This window comes from Protopterus annectens, chromosome 7.part0, assembly GCF_019279795.1.
Source record: "Protopterus annectens isolate FY-2018-M chromosome 7.part0, PAN1.0, whole genome shotgun sequence".
NCBI lineage: Eukaryota > Metazoa > Chordata > Ceratodontiformes > Protopteridae > Protopterus > Protopterus annectens.
The window spans coordinates 394,439,191-394,459,684 of record NC_056739.1 but is presented as its reverse complement, the minus strand read 5'-3'; the positions used below and the strand labels follow the sequence as shown (position 1 = coordinate 394,459,684).

At 42.2% G+C, this 20,494-nt stretch overlaps 1 protein-coding gene across 19 annotated transcripts in view; it reads left to right on the top strand.

Annotated features, from left to right (window-relative positions):
- Window positions 1-20,494, top strand: part of PLEKHA6 (pleckstrin homology domain containing A6) — a 1,822,600-nt gene that overhangs the window by 1,581,349 nt on the left and 220,757 nt on the right. For all 19 annotated transcript variants that reach the window (XM_044076969.1, XM_044076965.1, XM_044076964.1 and 16 more), the window contains one exon: window positions 16,979-17,074. In XM_044076969.1, the coding sequence (XP_043932904.1) occupies window positions 16,979-17,074 (96 nt within the window). The remainder of the gene's footprint in view (window positions 1-16,978; window positions 17,075-20,494) is intronic.

Here is a 20,494-nt window from a genome sequence, read left to right as displayed (position 1 = left end):
ATGGATATATAGGATGGAAATTTGTTGGTGCAATAGAGTTGCCTGTTTTGCAGATGGGGTGATGTGAGATTAGTTCTATGTGGTTGGTACTTCTGATTTGTTTAAATTCCTGTTTATAAGGATACTGATTGGGTAGGCGATTGAGTTGGCAGCCAATTTGAGATAGTGTGGTGGAAGATTATCAGCTGAAGTGGAGCAGGGTTTTAGTTTTTGTAGCAGTTTCTTTATGGTATCAGTGGGTACGGGCTGAAATGAGAATGGGGTTTGTATGACATTTTGTTGATTAGGGAGTTTATTAATGACAGGGTTAGAGGTAGTAGATGGTACAGGATTGGTGCCTAAACAGGTAGCAGGGTGGGGGGGTCCAGTGTTAGGGGTGTTAGCAGGTCTGCTATTGATTTATGAAGTGTATGTGATGGAGGGGTATCAGGTGATGGGGTGTGATCACTGTTTGTTCTTGGGTTAAGTAGAGTAGATATGGAGTCCAAATATTTTGGGTGTTGGATTTGTGCTAGACTTGAAGCTGGGAATAGTATGATTTCTTATCTTTGTTGATTAATGTTGCTATTTTCTTATGTAGTGTTTTGAAGTTAACATGATTTTGTTTGCTTTTGTTAAGTTTGCTTTGTTAAGTATGTGAAGGAAGGCGTTATTAAAGTATAGTACAGCATCATTAAGGGGTAGTCATTTAAGAGGTGTCCAATCTATTTCATGTAAGAGATTTTTAAATTTATGCTGACAAAAATTAGTTGAATTCCTAACCAATTTTACAGTGTTTACTCTTGGTTGTTGGTAGTTTATTCTAATGGCATAAGCTGGCAGATGATCATTCAGGGAAATAATGTACCTGAAGAGGGATAATTGGAGGGGTGGAATATTAGGATCCAGTCTAGGGTGGATTGACAGGTAAGATCTTTGCTGTATCTTGTTGGACTATTGATAAGTTGTGAAAAAACATACAGATTGATAATATTTATGGAGGACTTGGAAGCAATCGTCTGCCAGTCTATATTTACATGTCCTAAGATTATTGTTTCATGAATTACTGTTTGTGATGTCCAGGATAGTATATCTTCCAATACTGGTATATTGTGACTGGTAGGATATATTACTATTATGCAATTCTTTTTGTTGTGTTGAGGTTCAAAAAAGAGATTAGTACCTCAGCATTAGAAAAGGTGGGTATATTAGTGGTGCAGGGTGTGATACGGAGTGCAGAGGGATATAGGGGGGCTATCCCCTCCCCTTTCTTTTTAGATCTATCTCACCTGGTAATTGCAAAATTTGTGGAGGTATTATTTCTGAGTCTTTTTATATTGGGGTGTATCCATGTTTCAGTAAGGGCTAATATGTCAGGTTTATTTTGAAAACTCCAGCCAAGCAGTGGGGCTGTTTTATTACATTTAGTATGTTTATCTTTGGTATTTGTGTTAGTTGACAAACTGAAGTTTAATCATATGTATGGTGTGTGTGTGTGTGTGTGTGTGTGTGTGTGTGTGTGTGTGTGTGTGTGTGTGTGTGTGTGTGTATCTCTCTCTCTCTCTATATATATATATATATATATATATATATATATATACATATAAACAAAAATAGTGGAACTGCACCAATTACGACTTGTAATCCAAATGAAAAGTGCTGAACAATGGAGCGGAGACCCAAAACAAGTTAATTTCAACAGTTTTATTCAAGCCACTTAATACGACCAGAAAATCAGCATAACATAAACACCTTCACTTGTAACAATGCATTTTCGTCCTATAAAACTAGACTTCATCAGATGATCAGTGCAACCATGTGTTTCTCATATTTATATTAAATTAAATTAACTAAAACCAATGAGTGTGCATTCTGTACATTTAAAACAACCAATGAATATTGTGATTTAAAATCCCATTGTTAAAAATGCAACCACCTTATTTTCATTTAACCATCCTTTAGTGTTAAAAATGTTAATATGTAAATGTTTTTTATACAATATTAAAACACCATATTAAAAATCTTTTTCTTGTATGTTATATATAACTATAATAACATACCATTGAGATATTGGGAACACTCTGAAATATAACACTCAATTTCTGAGGTGATAAAAATACATAGGGAATATAAGAATATATTGCCATCTGGTGGTTATTTCAATAAATTACACTCTTGCGTTCAAAGCTTAGCTGATCTTCATAGGTTGATACTAGGCTATCTGCCCTAGGGCATTTATAAGCCTAGCCAGAGTGTGTTTGGTTTTCGCCACCCTTTTAGATTAGTTGACTGTGCCTCTGTATAGTAGCTCACAGAAAATAGCCCTTTTAAGGTTAGTTTTCTGTGCCTCTGTCTAGTAGGGACACAGAAGAGATCCCAGGGGTAAACCTACGATCTCCCATCCACTCGTCAAGATTTCTCTTGAAGAGGGTCATTGAGGGGCTCTGCCTAACATGGATTGGGATTTTGTTCCAGAGTGAGGGGAGCCTCTGGGATATGAATCTGTCCTTCCAGCATGTCCTATTTATTTCTGTGCTGAAGTTTAAGTCCCTGGAGTGTGTAGCTCTAAGGGATTTGGATTTCCTGAGGTGGAGCATGCCCATTAATTCTGGTTTGGACATGGCTTTATACGTCAGGCACAGATCGCCTCTGAGTAGGTGGTAAGCAACTGAGTAGAGCTGGAGTTTCTTTAGCCTAACTGCGTAGGGCATCTGTCTGAGTCCCTTGATCCTCTTGGTGAGGTACTTTTGGGGTCTTTCCAGTTGCTGCAGGTGTCGGGTAAGGTACATCCCAAATGGGGCATTGTATTCAATTATGGGCCTGATAAGTGATGAGTAGAAGGGCACAATGACCTCTCTTGATCTAGATGTGAACCCTTTTGTGATAAGGTGGGCTATATAGAAGGTCTTTCTAACCACTTTGGCAATGTGATTGTCAAAGGAGAGATTGCTATCTACTTGGGTCCCCAAATCCCTAATTACTTCTTCCAGATTAATGGATTACCACCTATGTGGTAATTTGTGGGCACTTTGTTTTTCCCAAAGGGGATGACTATGCACTTTTTGGCATTTAGCTTTAGGCCATGGCTCTGGCACCAGTTATCCATCTCTGTGAGACCTTGTGGAGGATGCTTGTGTCAGTCGGCGAGTCGATTATGGCACCCAGTTTGCAGTCATCTGCGAACATGGTCAGCCATAGTCCTCCCGTGTTAGCCTGTACCTCAGAGAAATATATACCGAACAAGAGAGGTCCCAGGACTGAGCCTTGTGGGACGCCACTTGTAACTGGTTTAGAGTCTAACATGGCACCTGCAATTCTGACCATGTGGGTTCTATCCCTGAGCCAGTTTGCAACCCATCTTGTGACATAGGGGTTGATATTTAAGCTTGTGAGCTTATTTATGATGCCCAAGTGAGGTATTGTGTCGAAGGCTTTTGCGAGGTCCAGGTAGGCTTTGTGGGCTACCTTCCTTTCATCTATGGCCTTGGTGACTGTTTCAAAGAAGTCGACCAGGTTCAAGAGGCAGGATCTGCCCTTAACAAAACCGAATTGGGTAGGATCCAGTGCTTGGAGGTTCCCAATGTCTTTGTTTATGAGTTCCACGATGATACGCTCCATAGCTTTGCAGACCAGGCTAGTCAGGCTTATAGGGCGATAGTTTCCGGGGTCCGTTGTGGCACCACCTTTTTGGAGTGGGACCACTGTTGTTGTACACCATTCCTTGGGTACATATCCTGTAGTAAGGCTGAGATTGAACAGTGACTTTATGTGAGGGTTCAGTTCTTCTTAGAGCTCATGTAAGATGCAGCCCGGGACACCGTCCAGTCCCATTGATGCTGTGTTTTTTGCTTTGGAGAGGGCAGCTCTCACCTGTGCATCTGTGATGTCAGGGAGGCTACACTCTGTTGGGATAGACATTTGCTCTTTTGGGGAAGGGGAGAAGTTTGCACTGAACCTGTCTGCCAGGATGTTGGCAATGTCTGTGGGTTCAGTGTATTTTTTGTCATTTTGCACTAACTCAGAGCATATCTGGGAGTTGCCACCCAGGTTCCTGACATAACTAAAGAAGGCCTTGTGATTATCTTTAGCGTCTTGTGCAATTTGTCTTTCGAAGCTGGCCTTAGATTATTTTATGAGGGATCGTAGTTTCTTGCTAGTACTGATCAGAGATGCCTTCCCTTTTTGGGATATTGCTCTATCATGTAGAAGCTTCCTCCTTCTGTTGTATAGCTTATTTATGGCTGGGGTCCACCAGACAGGTCTCCTGCCTTTGGAGGAGTGAGTCTTGGTTTTATTTGGGATAGCACGATCCATGCATTCCTGTAGGTGTCCACATAATGCGTTTGTAAAGAATTCTGCAGTTTGGGCTGTATTTTCCACTGGCCCGGGGGCTTTGAAGGATTCCACCTCAGTTTTGAGAAGTGTGAAGTTTGCTTTTGAGAAGTTCTTCACTGTGGTTTCCTTGGCTGGGGGTGGGGATGGTATATGGATGTCCAGTGAGATTAATTTATGGTCAGATCTTACCAATGAGGGGTATACCTCTGGTATGGAACATAGAGTCCCCATGTTGGTGATGATCAGGTCCAATATGTTTTCCCCTCTTGTGGGAGTGGTGACCAGTTGTTCCATAGCATTTGAGTTTATAAATTCTAGGAACCATTGGGCGAGGGTGTTGGGGCTTGAGTAGTGCTCCCAGTTTATGTTTGGGTAGTTGAAGTCACCCAATATGATGGTGTTTGGAGAGACCTTCATATTCTCCAGTGTTCTCAGGAAAGCTGAGTCAGGTTCCTGAGTTTGGGAGGGTGGTCTGTAGCAGGCTACAAACTGGAAGGCAGTTTTGCCCACTGTTAGTTGCACATGGATGGTCTCCGATGCTTCATGCAGTGCCACTAACCTGGAGGTGTGGGCATCTTTGATGAATATGGATACTCCCCCTCCTTTTGTGGTTTGGTCCGAGTTTTGGGGACGAAAAGCATGGTATGAGGTATAACCTGGTAGTGCTGGGGTGCCCTCAGGAGCCTTGAACCAGGTTTCTGTTACTGCACAGATATCGATATTCTCCATACTGAGGAGAGCCTCAAGTGCATGGGTCTTGAGGTTTGAACTTCTGGCATTGAGCAGCATTACCCTTAGTTTCTTTTTCCTTGTGTTGCCTATGGAGGTGGGTTTGTCTTTTGAGCCTTGCCTAAAAAAGGCACTATGGGGGTGGCAAGAGCCTTAGCCAATATTCGAAAGCCCAGGGGTGACAGGTGCAAGCCGTCCCTAGTGAAGCAATGTGGCTTGTCGAGCATGTCATCCCAGGCTGACAGACACTGGATCCCCTTTGAATTACACCAATACTTTAGCCAGTTGTTAAAATTGATAATTTTGTCTTTATACTGTGGCATCATTCTTGGTGAGGGTAAGATGCTACTCAAGGTCAGGGTCATACCGGCCTGGGCTACATGATCAGAGAGCTCCTCTATGTCTCTTTTCATGTAGTCCAGGGAGGTACGTTTCAGGTCATTCACACCAGCATGGACAATGACGGAGTCATATTTGTACTTGCTTTGGAGTGACCTGAGTGCTTGTGTTATGTGGCAGATCCTGGCACCCGACAGGCAGCTTACAGTGACCTTCTCCTTGTTCAGCCTGGTGAGTGGGACGTCAGTGTGTCTGACAACAGAGTCACCTATTACAAGTGTATTAGGTGTGTTGTTTAGCCTTAAGGGCTGTGACTGTGTGGCACACTGACTTTGTGAACTATGTGATACGTGGGTATTGTTGTGGGGTAGCGGTTGCTTGGATATCTGCTTTGGAGGTCTCTGCTGTTTGGGCAGATTTTTATTTAGAGCCTCCGAGTATGTTTTTGTGTGTTTATGTGTTTGGTTTGCTGTTGTGACAGGTCTATGTGAGACTGGATTTGTGGTGTGTGATTACCTTCTCCTCATCTTAATTTTAGTAAAGGCAGTATTGAAACATAGTCATTCAACCCAGGGTAATTTCCTGCCTCAAGGGTCACTTGCCACCATAACTCCCTAAATTCTATTTTTTCTTCCCATGGGCCTCCCCTGATATCATATTTGACTATGTGTATGTGTGTGTATATATATATATATATATATATATATATATATATATATATATATATACTTTATCTAATACTTAAACTGAAAGAATGTAAACCCAGGAAAAAAGGACATTTCAGTACTAACATCATGTTAAACTGTTTTTATCCTTACTAAGTATAACAACAAAATATTGTGTTTACTTTGTGAATTAGATTATGTAAAACCACTAAGACTGAATAGGTTCATAGTTGTATACTAGGCAAACGACCACCAAGGCCTTTATAAGCCTATACATGCAATCCAATCCAACTGTGTCTTTATGTATCATGGGCATTTATTAGGAGGGGTATGTTAGGAAGTTTCTGGAGGCTATGTGGGGGAAGGGGGGGCATATTAGACAGAGCCAGACAGTAATGCCCAAACTGTGAATGACATGGAGTCCAGACCCAGGGTGAATTTCCCATCCATTGGTCAAGGTTATACTTAAATAGGACTAGATATTGATTCTGCTTCACATATGTGGGTAGCCTATTCCAGAGCATGGAGATCCTGGACCTGGTCATCACCAACATGGGTGACTGGTGTTCCACACTGGAGGTAACCCCCTCGCTGGTTAGATCTGACCATAAACTATTCACTTTGGATATCCACATTCCGCCCCCACCCCCGGTCAAGGAAACCACCATGAAAAACTTTTCAAAAGCAAACTTCACATTACTTAAGACCGAGTTGAAAAGTTTCAAACCCCCATGCTAAAGGATAACGCTGCCCAAGCTGCAAAATCCTTTACTAATGCACTCCATGGGCACCTGCAAGAATACATGGATCTTGCTATCCCAAGCAAAACCAGGACTCACTCCTCCAAGAAAAGGAAAACAGTCTGGTGGACCCCTGCCATAAACAAGCTATACAATAGAAGGAGGAAATTAGTACAGAAAAGAGTAAAATCCCAAGAAGAGAAGACATCCCTGATCAGTATCAGCAAGAAACTATGATCCCTCATAAAATCATCCAAGGCTAACTTCGAAAGAAAAATTGTCAAGGACTCCAAAGATAACCACAAGGCATTGTTTAGCTGTGTCAAGAATCTAAGTGGCAATTCTCCGATCTGCTCGGAGTTAGTGCAGAATGGCACAAAATACATTGAACTGACTGATATTGTCAACATCCTGGCAGACAGGTTCAGTGCAAAGTTCACCCCCCACTCAACCCCAAAAGGGCCCAAAACCATACCAGAAGAATGTAGTGCCTCTGAAATCACAGACACCCAGGTTAAAACACCCCTCTCCAAAGCCAAAAACACAGCATCAGTGGGACCGGACGGTGTCCCTGGCTGTGTCCTACACAAGCTCAAAGATGAACTAACCCCACACCTAAACACACTGTTCAAACTCAGCCACTCCACAGGCTATGTGCCCATAGAGTGGTGCACAGCAATGGTTATTCCACTCCACAATACCCTGGGAACTATCACCCTGTAAGCCTGACTAGCTTGGTCTGCAAGGCTATGGAGTGCATCATCATGGATCTTATTAACAGAGACATTGGAAACCTCCAAACACTGGGCCCTACCCAGTTCGGCTTTGTTAAGGGCAGATCATGCCTCCTAAACCTGGTGGACTTCTTTGAGACAGTTACCAAGGCTATAGACGAGGGAAAGGTGGTCCACACAGCCTACCTAGACCTTGCAAAGGCCTTCGACACCATTCCCCATTCTGGTATTATAGACAAGCTCACCAGCCTGAACATAAACCCCCACATCACGAGATGGTTGCCAACTGGCTCATAGACAGAACCCACATGGTAAGAGTTGCGAGAGCTAGGTCTGACTCTAAATCGGTTACAAGTGGTGTTCCCCAGGGCTCAGTCCGAGGACCCCTCCTCTTCAGCATATACTTCTCAGAGGTACAGGCAAGGACAGAAGGACTATGGCTGACCAAGTTCACAGACGACTGCAAACTAGGAGCTATAATTGACTCTCTGGCTGACACAGACATCCTCCAAAAGGGTCTCACTGAGACACATGCCTGGTGTCAAAACCATGGCCTCAAGCTAAATGCCAAAAAGTGTATAGTCATCCCCTTTGGAAAAAACAAAGTACCCACAAACTACCACATAGGTGGTAGTGCCCTAAATATGGAAGACGTAATAAGGGATCTGGGGACCCAAGTACATAGTAATCTCTCCTTTGATAAACACATTGCCAAAGTGATTAGAAAATCCTTCTATGTGGCCCACCTAATCACAAAAGGGTTCGCATCCAGATCAAAAGAGGTCATTGTGCCCCTCTGCTCATCACTCATCAGACCCATCATAGAGTACAGTGCCCCATTTGGGATGTACCTTACAAGACACCTGCAACAGCTGGGAAGACCACAGAAGTACCTCACCAAGAGGATCACTGGCCTCAAACAGATATCTTATGCAGCTCGACTGAAGAAACTCCAGCTGTACTCGGTTGCATACCGCCTACTCAGAGGTGATCTCTGCCTGACATACAAGGCCATGTCCAACCCAGAATTGATGGACATGCTCCACCTAAAGAAAACCATATCCCCTCAAGCCACACACTGTAGGGATCTAAACCTCATCACAACAATAAATAGGACGTGCTGGAGGGATACATTCCTGTCCCAGACTTCCCATGCTTTTGAACAAGATTCCAATCTACATTAGGCAGAGCTCCTCGCTAACACTCTTCTTGACGAGTGGATGGGAAACAGAAAGTTTACCCTGGGGATCACTTCAATGGCTCTGCTGGACAGAGGCACAGGGAACTAATCTAAGGGGGTGGAAAAAGCCAACACATTCTGGCTAGACTTATAAATACCTTTGGGCAGAAAGCCTAGTACCTACCTATGAACCTATGAACCTGTCCTCTGAGACACATATTTGTCTCAGCAACATGTCTTGTTTATGTCACAAGCAAAATTTAAATCCTTGCATCTAGTGGTTCTGATGCTGTTCATTTTGAGTATGTGCAAAAGATCCATCAGAAATTGATCGAGGATCCTTTGTATGCCAGGCTTAGATCGCCTGCCATTAACCTTTAGGGGACAGAATATAGAAATAAGGCTTTAATGTAAACCATATAAGACAATGTGCTTATACCCTGGATTCTTCTGGTAAGGAATCTTTGTGGGAGTTCCAACTATTGTATATTTCTGGTCAGGTACCTGATGAAGAGGGCATTATACTCAATGATGGGTTTGATAAGGGCCAAATAAAATGGCACTATGACTTCCTTGGACCTAGATGTCATGCTCTTACTTATAAGTTGGGTGACATAGAATGATTTTCTCACTACCTTGGCCACATGTTGAAGAAAGGCCATATGTCTACATATGTTCCCAGATCCGTGATTACTGGGTCAACTCTTAGGGGTGTATTATCAATTGAGTAATTAGCCTGGGTGAGAAGTTTTCCCAAAAGGTACTATAATGCATTTCTTAGCATTGAGTTCTAATCTCTGACTTTGAAATCAGTCATTTGTCTGTGGTAGACCCTCTTGTAAGATGCTTGTGTCATGGAGGGAATATATAACAACTTCCAATTTGCAGTCATCTCTGAACTAAGTCAGCTAAAGGCCTTTGATATTAGCTTTTACCTCTAAGAAGTAGATGTCAAATAGGAGTGGTCCCAGCATGGAACCTTGAAGTTCCTCCACTGGTGACTGGCCTCTTAATGGAGGTAGTATCACCAGTCCTGACTTCATGGGTCCTGTTTTCAAGCCAGCTGGCAATGCAGTGAGTTATGTAGGGGTTTATGCCCAGTTTGGTGTTTGTCAGTTATACTGTGTGATATCAAATGTCTCAGCCAGGTCCAGGTAGGCAGCATGCAATGATTTCCCCTCATCTGTTGCCTTGGCGACTTTCTCAAGGAAGCCCACCAGGATTAGTAGGCATGATCTTTCCTTGACAAAGCCAAACTGGGTTGGGTCCAATATCTGAAGTTTGCCTATGTTTTTGTTGGTCATTTCCATGATAAATTGTTCCATGGCTTTCCATATTAGACTAGTCAAACTAATAGGTCTGTAGTTTCCAGGGTCATTTGGTAGTCCACCCTTATGAAGTGGAATGACTATTGCAGTCTCCCATTCTTGTTGTTCAAAGCCTGTTTATAAAGTGACTCAAGTGGTTCTGATAGAATATGTTTCCGGCTATTTAGGAGGCATCCTGAATATTGTTGGAGCCTACTGAGGCAGTGCCAGGACCTACTCCTTTTTATGCTAGTAGGTATTTCATGGAAGGAGGTGGGGGTGGGGGGAGAACTTTGAATTAAATTTATCAGCCAGCAAATTTGCTGTGTCGCTCTGCTCAGTGAAGATGAAACCATTGATAGTTTGGCAGACTGATATGTGCAGCTTTTGAGGTTTCAGACATGGCTGTAAAAGGCCTTGTGGTTTTCTTTAGCCTGTGAGGCTATCTTGACCTCTTAATTGACCTCGCTGGACTTACCTAGTCCTCTTAGTTTCCTGTTTAGATTAATTGAAGAGTTCCTGTTGTTATGGAAGTTTCTCTTCCTGCTTTTAGCTGTGACTTTTTGTTTTGTTATATACCCTATTTAAGTTAGGATTCCACCAGTATGGCTTGTTTTGGGCTGGCTTCTAGTAGGTACAGCAGCCTCTATGCAGCCATTTACATGCCCGCACAGAGTATCTGTGAACAATAATGCATAAGTTGTTGTGAACTTGGGGTTGGAAGAGACATTGAATTATGATAAACTACCACTTAATAGGGTTTAGTTTGCTTTAGAATAGTTCCTAACTGTTACAGGGTTTGCTGGAGTTACTGAATTGATTTTTATTTCGGAGACAACTTTCTGGTCCGACATTTCCAGTGAGGATGTGAGATGGGGGGGTGCAACACCCTCCCATATTGGTGGATACCACTTCCAGTATGTTTGAACCTCTGGTGGATGTGCACACTATCTGGTCAAGGGTATTTGTGTTAATTAAGTGAAGGAATCAATGTGCCTGCGAATATGAGACAGTATATGTTTCCCAGATTATAGAGGGGTAGTTTAAGTCTCCCATGAATAGGGTATTTGGTTTAATGGTAAGTATCCCAATTGGGTCTATGTATGAGCTATGGGATTCTAGGGACATAGAGGTTGACCTGTAACTTACTAGGAAATGGTATGGGACTTTGTCTATGGTGATTTGCAGGTGGATAAATCCCAGGCCATCATCCCGTTTAACTAATGTAGAGTTATACTTATTGTTAGGAAATGGTATGGGACTTTGTCTATGGTGATTTGCACATGGATAAATCCCAGGGCATCATCCCGTTTAACTAATGTAGAGTTATACTTGTTAATACAGACTAAGACTCCTGTACCTTTTGTCCCTGACTGCACAATTGATGGCCTAAATGTGTGGAAAGTACTGAAGCCTTGCACTGTCAGAGTACTTTCTGTGGACCTAAACCACGTCTCGGTAACAGCACAGATGTCTATATTCTCCAGAGTGAGGAGAACTTGTAGGGTGTGGAGTTTCTTGTTTAGGCTCCTAGCATTGAGCAGTAACACCGTTAGATGTCTTTGGGTATTATTTGCTATGCCTGGTAGGTTTATCAGTTTGGCATTGCTTAAAAAAAGGCAATAAGGGGGTAGATAAAGTTTTAATCAATATTCAGAAGCTTAGAAGAGACAGGTGCAAACTATCCTTTGCCAATAAAAGTGGCCTGTTAACCATGTCCTCCCGCACTGACAAATATTGAATCCCCCCCCTGGAAAGACATCAGAAACAAAGCCAATTACTGAAGTCAGTCATCTTTTGTTCATATTGTGGCATTATCGTTGGTGAAGGTAGAATGCTGCTCAATGTCAGACGCATACATGCCTGAGATCAATAATGTCTCTCTTCATATATTCCAGGAGAGTATGCTTCTGGTCATTAACACCCACATGGACTGTAATCAAATCGTACTAGTATGTGTGGTATTGTGACAGATGGACTGTGATCGAATCATACTAGTGTCTGTGGTGTCATGACTTGAGTTTCAGGAATCAAAACTGTTTTTAGGCCTTAAGTCACAAGACTGGTACTTAGTCATGGATCCATGAGTAACTTCTATAGGAAATACCTGGCTTAAGTCTTATTGTACATTTTACAGCATAGCTGTAAGGGTACTCTGTCTTTAGTATCTGTCCAGAAAGGTAAAAAACAAATAAACAGCCTCAAGACCTCAGAGATACCTGTTGAGTGTAGTGACAAAAGGACTGTACAATGTTTTCAAGCCCCCCCCCACCTTTTTTTAACAAACCACTACTTTGACCTTGACTGCCCATTTACTATGAAAGGTGGTGTGCATATTGTTTTAGGGTGGATATGAAATAAACATGTACCCAGGAGTTCTATAAATGCACACTTATGATTCAGGAATATGCTAGTCATGATGAGGTAAGACCTCATTTTTTGGCTAATTTACACATTTCCTGCATCGCAGTTGCTACTGTGAAGTGCAGATCGTGGCTGATCTGCATGTCCTGGTAGTAACCTGCTGCTCATGTACACAGTGGAATTCTCCCTTCAGCCAGTTTCTCACACACGTGTACACAAACAAGAACATACAAACATGCACACAACAGTCTGTGTACCTGTCCCTTCCCTCCCGCGGGCCTCCTACCCCTGTAATACTTTAGTGCCATTATGTGACATATATATTATATAAATATATATAATAGGCCCTGGTGGTCTAGTATATCCTCCCACCTCTTATCCCTGTTACAATGTCGATGCAGTTACAGCACTTTAAAGAGTCATTCCTGATGGTCTACTTGTTCCCCCAACCTCATCACCTTTGTGAAGTCCGTGCCATTATGGCACTTCACTTTATCCATGGTGTCTAGTGTTCTCCCCATTCACAGATCCCTGTACTACTGTTGGAGTCATTACAGCACTTTAGAATGCTTATGGTGGTTCCTTCCATCCCTGTTATGCTGTTCTGATTAGGGCAATTTTATGTAGTAAATCTGAAGTTGAGAACACAAAATAGCTACTAGCCACATTCATTTACGTAGCTGTTAAATCAAACATAGCTTGTTAAATGAATCCCGGAGCTGTACTTGCACATACAGTCAATCAGCAAGGTTTTCAGATCTGTTGATCATGACCTCTAACAGGTTGTAGCCGAGGTAGCTGACCCTCTTTCATTCCACCCTAGTTATAGAACTGAGTAATATCACCACAATGCGATACCCTACTGATTCAATAAAATACCATCTCAAATTACAGGATGTATCATGAATGCTGCTGCTGTGTTAACAGTGGGATTTAAATTACTCCTTTACCAATTATCTATTTAATCCAGTACAGTTCAGGGTTATGGGGAAGAATAGCCTGTCATAGCACTCTGTGGGTGCAGGACGAAAAAGTAATCCTGGGTAAAGTGCCTTTCCATGGCAAAGTAGACATGCATGCACAAGAGCGAGCGAGCGCACACACACACACACACACACACACACACACACACACACACACACACACACACACACACACACACAGACACACACCACACACCCACCCACACACACACACACACACACACACACACACACACACACACACACACACACACACACACACACAGACACACACACACAGACACACACACACACACACACACACACACACACACACACACACACACACACACACACACACACACAAAACTACATGCAGATTGGAGAACGATGAGTTCACCTATGAATCTCTTTGGGAGGAGGGAGAAAATTGCAGCACCATGAAACTAAACATGTGGGCATAAGGAGGACATGCAAGCTCCTAGCAGAAAGCAACTCGGCTTAGAACCAGAGCAGATAACCAAGCATTTTGAATCAACACTTTAAGTACAAGACCCATGCAACCTGTAAATGGTTAATCTCCCAGGCCCATGCTTACACTTATCAAGAGTATCAGAACTTGTCAGAGATTTGAACTGCATGGCTAGGCTTAAAAAGGCCCTTGTGATTGTTAGCCTAGTAAACACCTATGAACCTGTAAGATATGCTCTTTGTCAGTTGTTTATTCAGAAGACTATATTTTTACTGGACAGTATTATATAGGTAGTGGAGCATGTGATGAAGCATGAAAAACCTGAATAGGAAATTATGTCAAAAGGCCTTGACTAGGTCCAAGTAGGTTGTGTTGACTGCATGACCTACATCATCAGCCTCTGCAGATTTTCAAATTGCAGAGGGTCAAAATGTAAAAGATTTCTGATACTGAAACTTGTGTATAATGTGCTCCAGATGCTTATAACCTAGTCAGACTAGTTGGTCTGTAGTTCTCATAGGTCAGTGGTGGACCCTCCCATGTGGAGGAGCACTACAGTTGATTTCTTCCATGTTTCAGGGACATACTCGATGGCTAAACTTAAATTGAAAATGTTTAAGAAGGGTTCTGCAAGGGCAGATTTGGCATTTTGTTATACAATAAAGTTTGTTGAGGTAGTTTTCAGTTTTGAGAGTACAAGTTAGGACATGCTCCTTAATGTTCTTAGGTGATGTTAAGGAGTCGTGGTTTTCTTTAGTTCCGAAAGCTGCCTCTGAATTGACATTTACAGTAAATGTATCTGCTAGTATAATACCAGCCCCATGGCACAGATGGATAAATCCCTTAGTGAGCAACTGATAACCTGTGTTTAAATAGCAGTACAGGCATTGGAGGGGCTGCAAAGTAAGAGTGGGAGTTAACAGCCTGCATTGACTTTCCCATCCTGGGGGGAAGAGAGGTAGCCTAGACTCACAGCAATAAGCAGCGTATGAGCCTGGCAAGCACCATGCTGCATAAGCAGTGAGATACTTAGTCTGGTGGTCATACATAAGCAGTAGCAGGCATTCACCTTCCAAGTACAGAGGTCATTGAGCCAGTAAGGCTGCTATGAGGTAATAAGAATTACAGCACCCTCCCTAGCAACAGCATGACACTGCAGCAATGTCCTTGATCTTCTTAGATGCCCTATATGTGGGTCAAATTGAGCCCAGGGGAGGCTAAGACAGGTCCAGTAGACCCAGTGAATGAAGAGAGGAGCTACTTCCATCTGCTGATCAGCTACAGAGAGGGAAAGTTAATCTATGTCTTCCAGGATATTTGCAATGTTCTTTGAGTCATCGTAGGGATACCATTTTGAAATATTTCTGAGCACTGCTGGCTATTGTTTCTTATATTCCTATTGTAGCTAAAGGAGTATTTATAGTTGATCTTGGCCTCAGCTTTCACTTTTAAGTTTCAGCTTTTATCTTCCTAATTGTAGCTTTTAGTGATTTGCTAGAGTCTGAGGTGGGTGGATTTAGTTGTATTACAAAGTACTGGTAATCATACCTCTCAACTGTCCAGATTTACAAGGAATGTCCAGATTTCTGGCCTCAAATTGTTGGCCTTTTCCTCATAAAATTTGTGGTTTTCTGGCAAATCACTGGATTTATCTGAGAATTAAAGTCACTAAGTAATGACATGCATTTAAGTTTCAGACTTCAAATCCTTCAAAAAAATGTATGTTAACACAGACCATGTTATTCTAGCAACTTTCTAAGTTTGTAAGAGCAATGCTTAAAATATATCCCTATTTTTTGGGCCTTTGTCCCCCCGTTTTGTCAGGCTTTGTCTAGATTTCTTGTACTAAGAGGTTGAGAGGTATGCTGGTAATACATGTACCAGGAATGGTTCAGTTTTAAAAGTTTCTGCCTCAAAAATTTTGGGGAAAGAAACTTGACCCTTTGTCTGTGCCTGTGTCTGATTTGTTATGTGACCTCCATGTCCTACATTGAAGACCTTGCAGCAGTTTAGGACTACTTACTTGAAGCAGACAGTTCATAAGTTACACATAAGAACAGATGGTGTTATACCAGTCATAAAAAGTAGGCACCCAACGATGTATGAAAAAATGAGGGGTATGTCATGAAGTTGTATGTCACAGGTATATGAAGTACAATGGCAACCCTGCAGAATGTATCTATGATCCTGCCTTACTGCCAGCAAATGTTGAACTGTAATGGTCAGGCAGACAGCTCACCTTTGCCCTAATGATGATCACGGATCTGAATATTTTCATGGTCTCCAGGAAGTGTGGTATACAATGTTTCTAATGCATTTATTAGCTCTCAAACCCTGATGCCACCACAGTTTTTACTTTGAAAAAGTAATGCCACCAGGAGAGATTGTACTGAGGAAGGTGCAAGTGTGTGCAGCAGGGTTTTGACAAACTGGACCACTACAGGTACTGTGCTGCCCTACAGTCACTGCTCTCACTGCTTCTCTTGGTAAGTGTCCTACTCTCTCTGGTATATTTTATTGTATTTAGAGAGAGTATAAGCGGTAAGTGTATCTTGAGCTCCCTGTTCCTGACAAGAAAGGTACCTGATTCTTAAGGAAAATCCTCCTGTCCCCATATCATTCACGGCATTCATTTGTTTTCAAATTACCTGCTTAATCCAATTCAATAATGTGGGGACAGCTGGAGATTATCCTGGCCATCGGTGGGAATGAGACCATGAAAGAAATCCTAGACAGGGACCATCGCATCACACACACACTCTTCTGGAGGAATGCCAATTCAGCTGGTGTGTGGGGAGTACATTGTTTGCAAAGAATTGTATGGGGTGACTAAAGTTTGCATCCCAAATACTGCAGCATCTTTCATAGTTTAGTATTATTTTGGAAACTGGGAAAGCTGGAACAATGAGTACTTATTTTCAGTTACTCAGGAAAGCTTATATAAATAACAGACTGGATGGTCCACCATGTAGATACTGTTAGAATCAAACCCAAGTCCACAGAGCATAGCAGGCTAACTTACACTTATTAGACATCTAGGTAAGATGTTTTGCTCTTGGTTCTGAAAATCACTTTCCCAATTTGTGCAAGAACCTAGTGTGAAGTGTAGGATGCAGCCCAGTCAGATAAGGGGAAATGAAGTCTAATCCACTCTTATTGGATTGTTTTGCAGGCACTGGCTGCCACTAGAATGGAGTTTGAAACCCTGGAAAGTGAAGTCTCTGTGCTGCACAATGAACTCTGGGATCAACTCAACAGGGGCACTCAGGTAAGAAGTTAAAACCTCCAGCAATATGATGAGCCAATGCCCACATTGTGGAAGTCTAGACAAACGTATGTATAGTGACTGTTTGGTAAAGGAATTGTAAAATAAATAACGTTAGATGTGGCAATGTCTTGTATGTCTTTTAAGCATTCACCAAAGTACTGTAACTTGAACTAATGTAGTACTTTGGAATAATGTGGGTAGATGTTCACATCAAAAGGCAATTTTTGGTGGTGGTGAATTGTTATGATGTCTGAGAAAATCCTCTTCAGTTCCTCATCACCTGATTATAAACCCTAAGCAGAAACCCAGCTTTGTTGTCGATGTGTAACCTTGTTATATTGTAATTTTTGATGCAGCGCTGAGTTTAATGTTGACATTTCCATTTACTGTTATAATGTTTTCAAAGGTGTTGCTGCCATGTTGGAGTAGTTAATGTTTCTTAAGTTCTGAAATGCCATGTCAGTGTAAACTGTAGGAACCATATGAAACAAACTATAAACTTATAATATGCTTAAAGAAAAAGTAAATTTCACTTTCATATGGTTAATGTCTGCTGCCACAGTGGAAATTAAAACATTTTGGATGGCTCCACGCAATATGCAAAGAAAGTTTCAAACCAGGCCTGGAGTTGGAGCTGGTATTTATTAGAAAACAGAAACTTTTAAAACGTGTGAACTAACTTTTTCTGAGCCACTATAATGCCATCAGAGTGCACCTAATGACCTTTCAACATGAACATACAAGAAGTGGAATTTAACAAGAATGGAGGGCTGGCACTCAGGAATATTTCTTTCTAGTTTATTGCAAATAAATGTACTGCCCATGCTGTCTGTCTTCTTGAAGGAAGCAGAAACTGGAGAGAACAGTATAATTTCCTGTTAGAGGGGCTAAAAGTGAGTCCCCTTTGCTTGCTGAATTGCAAGGGGCTTTGTACTTCAATGAGACCTGCAGAAGTAACGTTATGGTCCTCAGCTAAGGAAGTTGAATACAAGCTGCTTTTCAAAGGCATTCAGTGTCCTGCGGACAATGGCTGCACCTGCCAACTAGCAATGCATGTGTCATTAAAAGACTCTAGTTGCCACAAGAAGAAAAAAAAATAACCTGCTGCTAAGCAGGTTTAGCAGGGCACATCCAGTTATTCTGTAAGTGTGCTATATTTCTGACAGTGAGAGAAGATGTGAGAGGGAATACAAGCTCTGTAGCCACTGGCAGTGAACAGGCCACAGCCGCATCCGCTGTGAACAGGCCACAGCAGCATCCACTGTGTAAAGAATTTAACGGACAGTAAACAATATCATCAACCTAAACATCATGCATCTGTTTCACACTGATTGGGAGGTGTGAATCCTCCTCTCCTGAGCCTTCTTTGCTTTGGTGTAGTTAATGAGCAATGATCAAGTGGCCATGGCTCAAAAATCTGCAATGGAGACTTTTTTCTTTTGTAAATTTTGCCCCGCTGCCTGCTGGCCATCTGACCCTCTCTCAGTCATCCCATTTTTCCCCATTAATAGGTGACAGCTGCCTGGAGAGTTTTCATCGTGGAGGTAACCATTAGAGGTAGTTCAAGGTTTTTCCATTTTCTCCTCAGTCTTAAGTGGAAATTGCACCATGTGAGGCTCTGGGGAAGGGTGTACAATTGGTTTGTCCTTGGAGGGCATCCCCTTACTTCTTCAAGGGGTGTTACCTCCAAGCAGCCCTGTCCTCAATCTGCATAATGTGTGGTGGTCTTTCCAGTCGCCACTAAGAAGATTACACCACCCTGTGTGCTTTCAGTGCATGCAATCCCCCCCACAGGAGAGGAGAGTAGGCCATGTCCCTTCACTCCTTTACATTAGGGCTACTAATCATTACCCTGGTCATCTGATTTGCAGTCGGGGTTCAATCCTTGTGGACCAAGGAACCAGGCATAGTAGACAGATTTTTGAAAACAGGCACTGGAAGCAGCTATGCCTGTGGTGGAGCAGCCTTTGAGAGAAATACTTTCTAGTTATCAGTTTTTTACCGCATAGCAGCACACACTGAATTTAATCCACTTTGAAAGGGCTTGCTTAGTGATTACAAGTCCTTTCTTTGATGGAGTGCAGGACACAGACAATGTTTGAATTTCCTGGACTGATGCACTCTCACCAAACTGAACGCAGTTAACTGCTCATGACCATGGTATAAAAGCCTCTTCCTCTTCCTCTGTTTTTTTTCCTTTTTTCTTTTTTTTTTTTTTTTTTGCTGTAGAGAGAATGGTGACCACATGTCTCTGGCACAAATGTTTGACATGGAGTTATTTTTGATGCAAGAACTGATGGAATGGCTGTTGTCAGTATAAAATTTTCCAATATGCAGTTCACTTTCAGAGGGTAAAAGGTAATGTCCTTTGCAGTCCACTTGGAAAGGGTTTCCTTGGCAACTGTTAACCCTTTCTTTTTTGAAGTGAGGGAGGTAAACTGCTTGCTCAGTCATCCCCAACTAATTAAGTTCCTTCACACAGAGTCGGAGTTGGTTGTGTAGAAGCAAGTGAAAAGCCTCTCTCCTACTTTCAGTCCCTGCAAAGGAAGCAGGAATAAATTAACTGGTTTAAGGATAATTCTGACTGTAGTTTTTGAGGACACACATTGATCCTTAAGGGGAACACCTAATCCTTGTGGAAGACCACAAGATGTACACACTGGCTCCAGGCTCCATGGTCTGCAAGGGTTTATATTATAAGTACGAAGTTTGAAAACTTCAAATCTCATATGATCGACATCATATGAGTGAAGTTTTCAAACATCAAATGTTTCAACAGAGATCGCCATAGGGAATTTTTCCCTTCACTTCAATGTAGTGTGATCTCGGAGTTGGTATAGTTAAGTAAGAGGGGGTGTGGGGGGTGCAGTGGAGTTTGCCCCTCTGCATAGAGCGTTCAGGTATTTTTTTTGTTTTTAGTTTGTTTACGTTTTAAGTTCGATGTTTGAAAACTTCTCTCATATGGAGTCGATCATATGAGATTCAAAGTTTTCAGACTTCGAACTTATAATATAGACCCGGTCTGCAAGCAGAGGTAAGGTACATCCAAGTGTGTTCCAAGAGATGCTGAAATCACATGTTTAAATGGGGGATGGGCAAGCCTGTCATGCAGGAAATTAAGGCCTCAAGGAGAAGAAGAAGACTTTTGGGGAGTGCAGACATGCACAACTTCTTTAAGCAATTGCTTGTTCAACCAGTGTTGGATTACAGTATTGCCCTCCACAAGGTTGTGATGTACAGAAACAGCTGATACCTGCACTTTGGTCGTGGAAGAAATGGGAAACAGTTGACTGCGTGACTTGAGACCTTTTTGTGCAAGTGCTATTATTGCAAATGATTATCACTGACAACCCCATTCAGGTGTCATTGAGGTTGCAATTATTTCCTCAGTACTGTGCAGTGATGGAGTTTAATACAGGG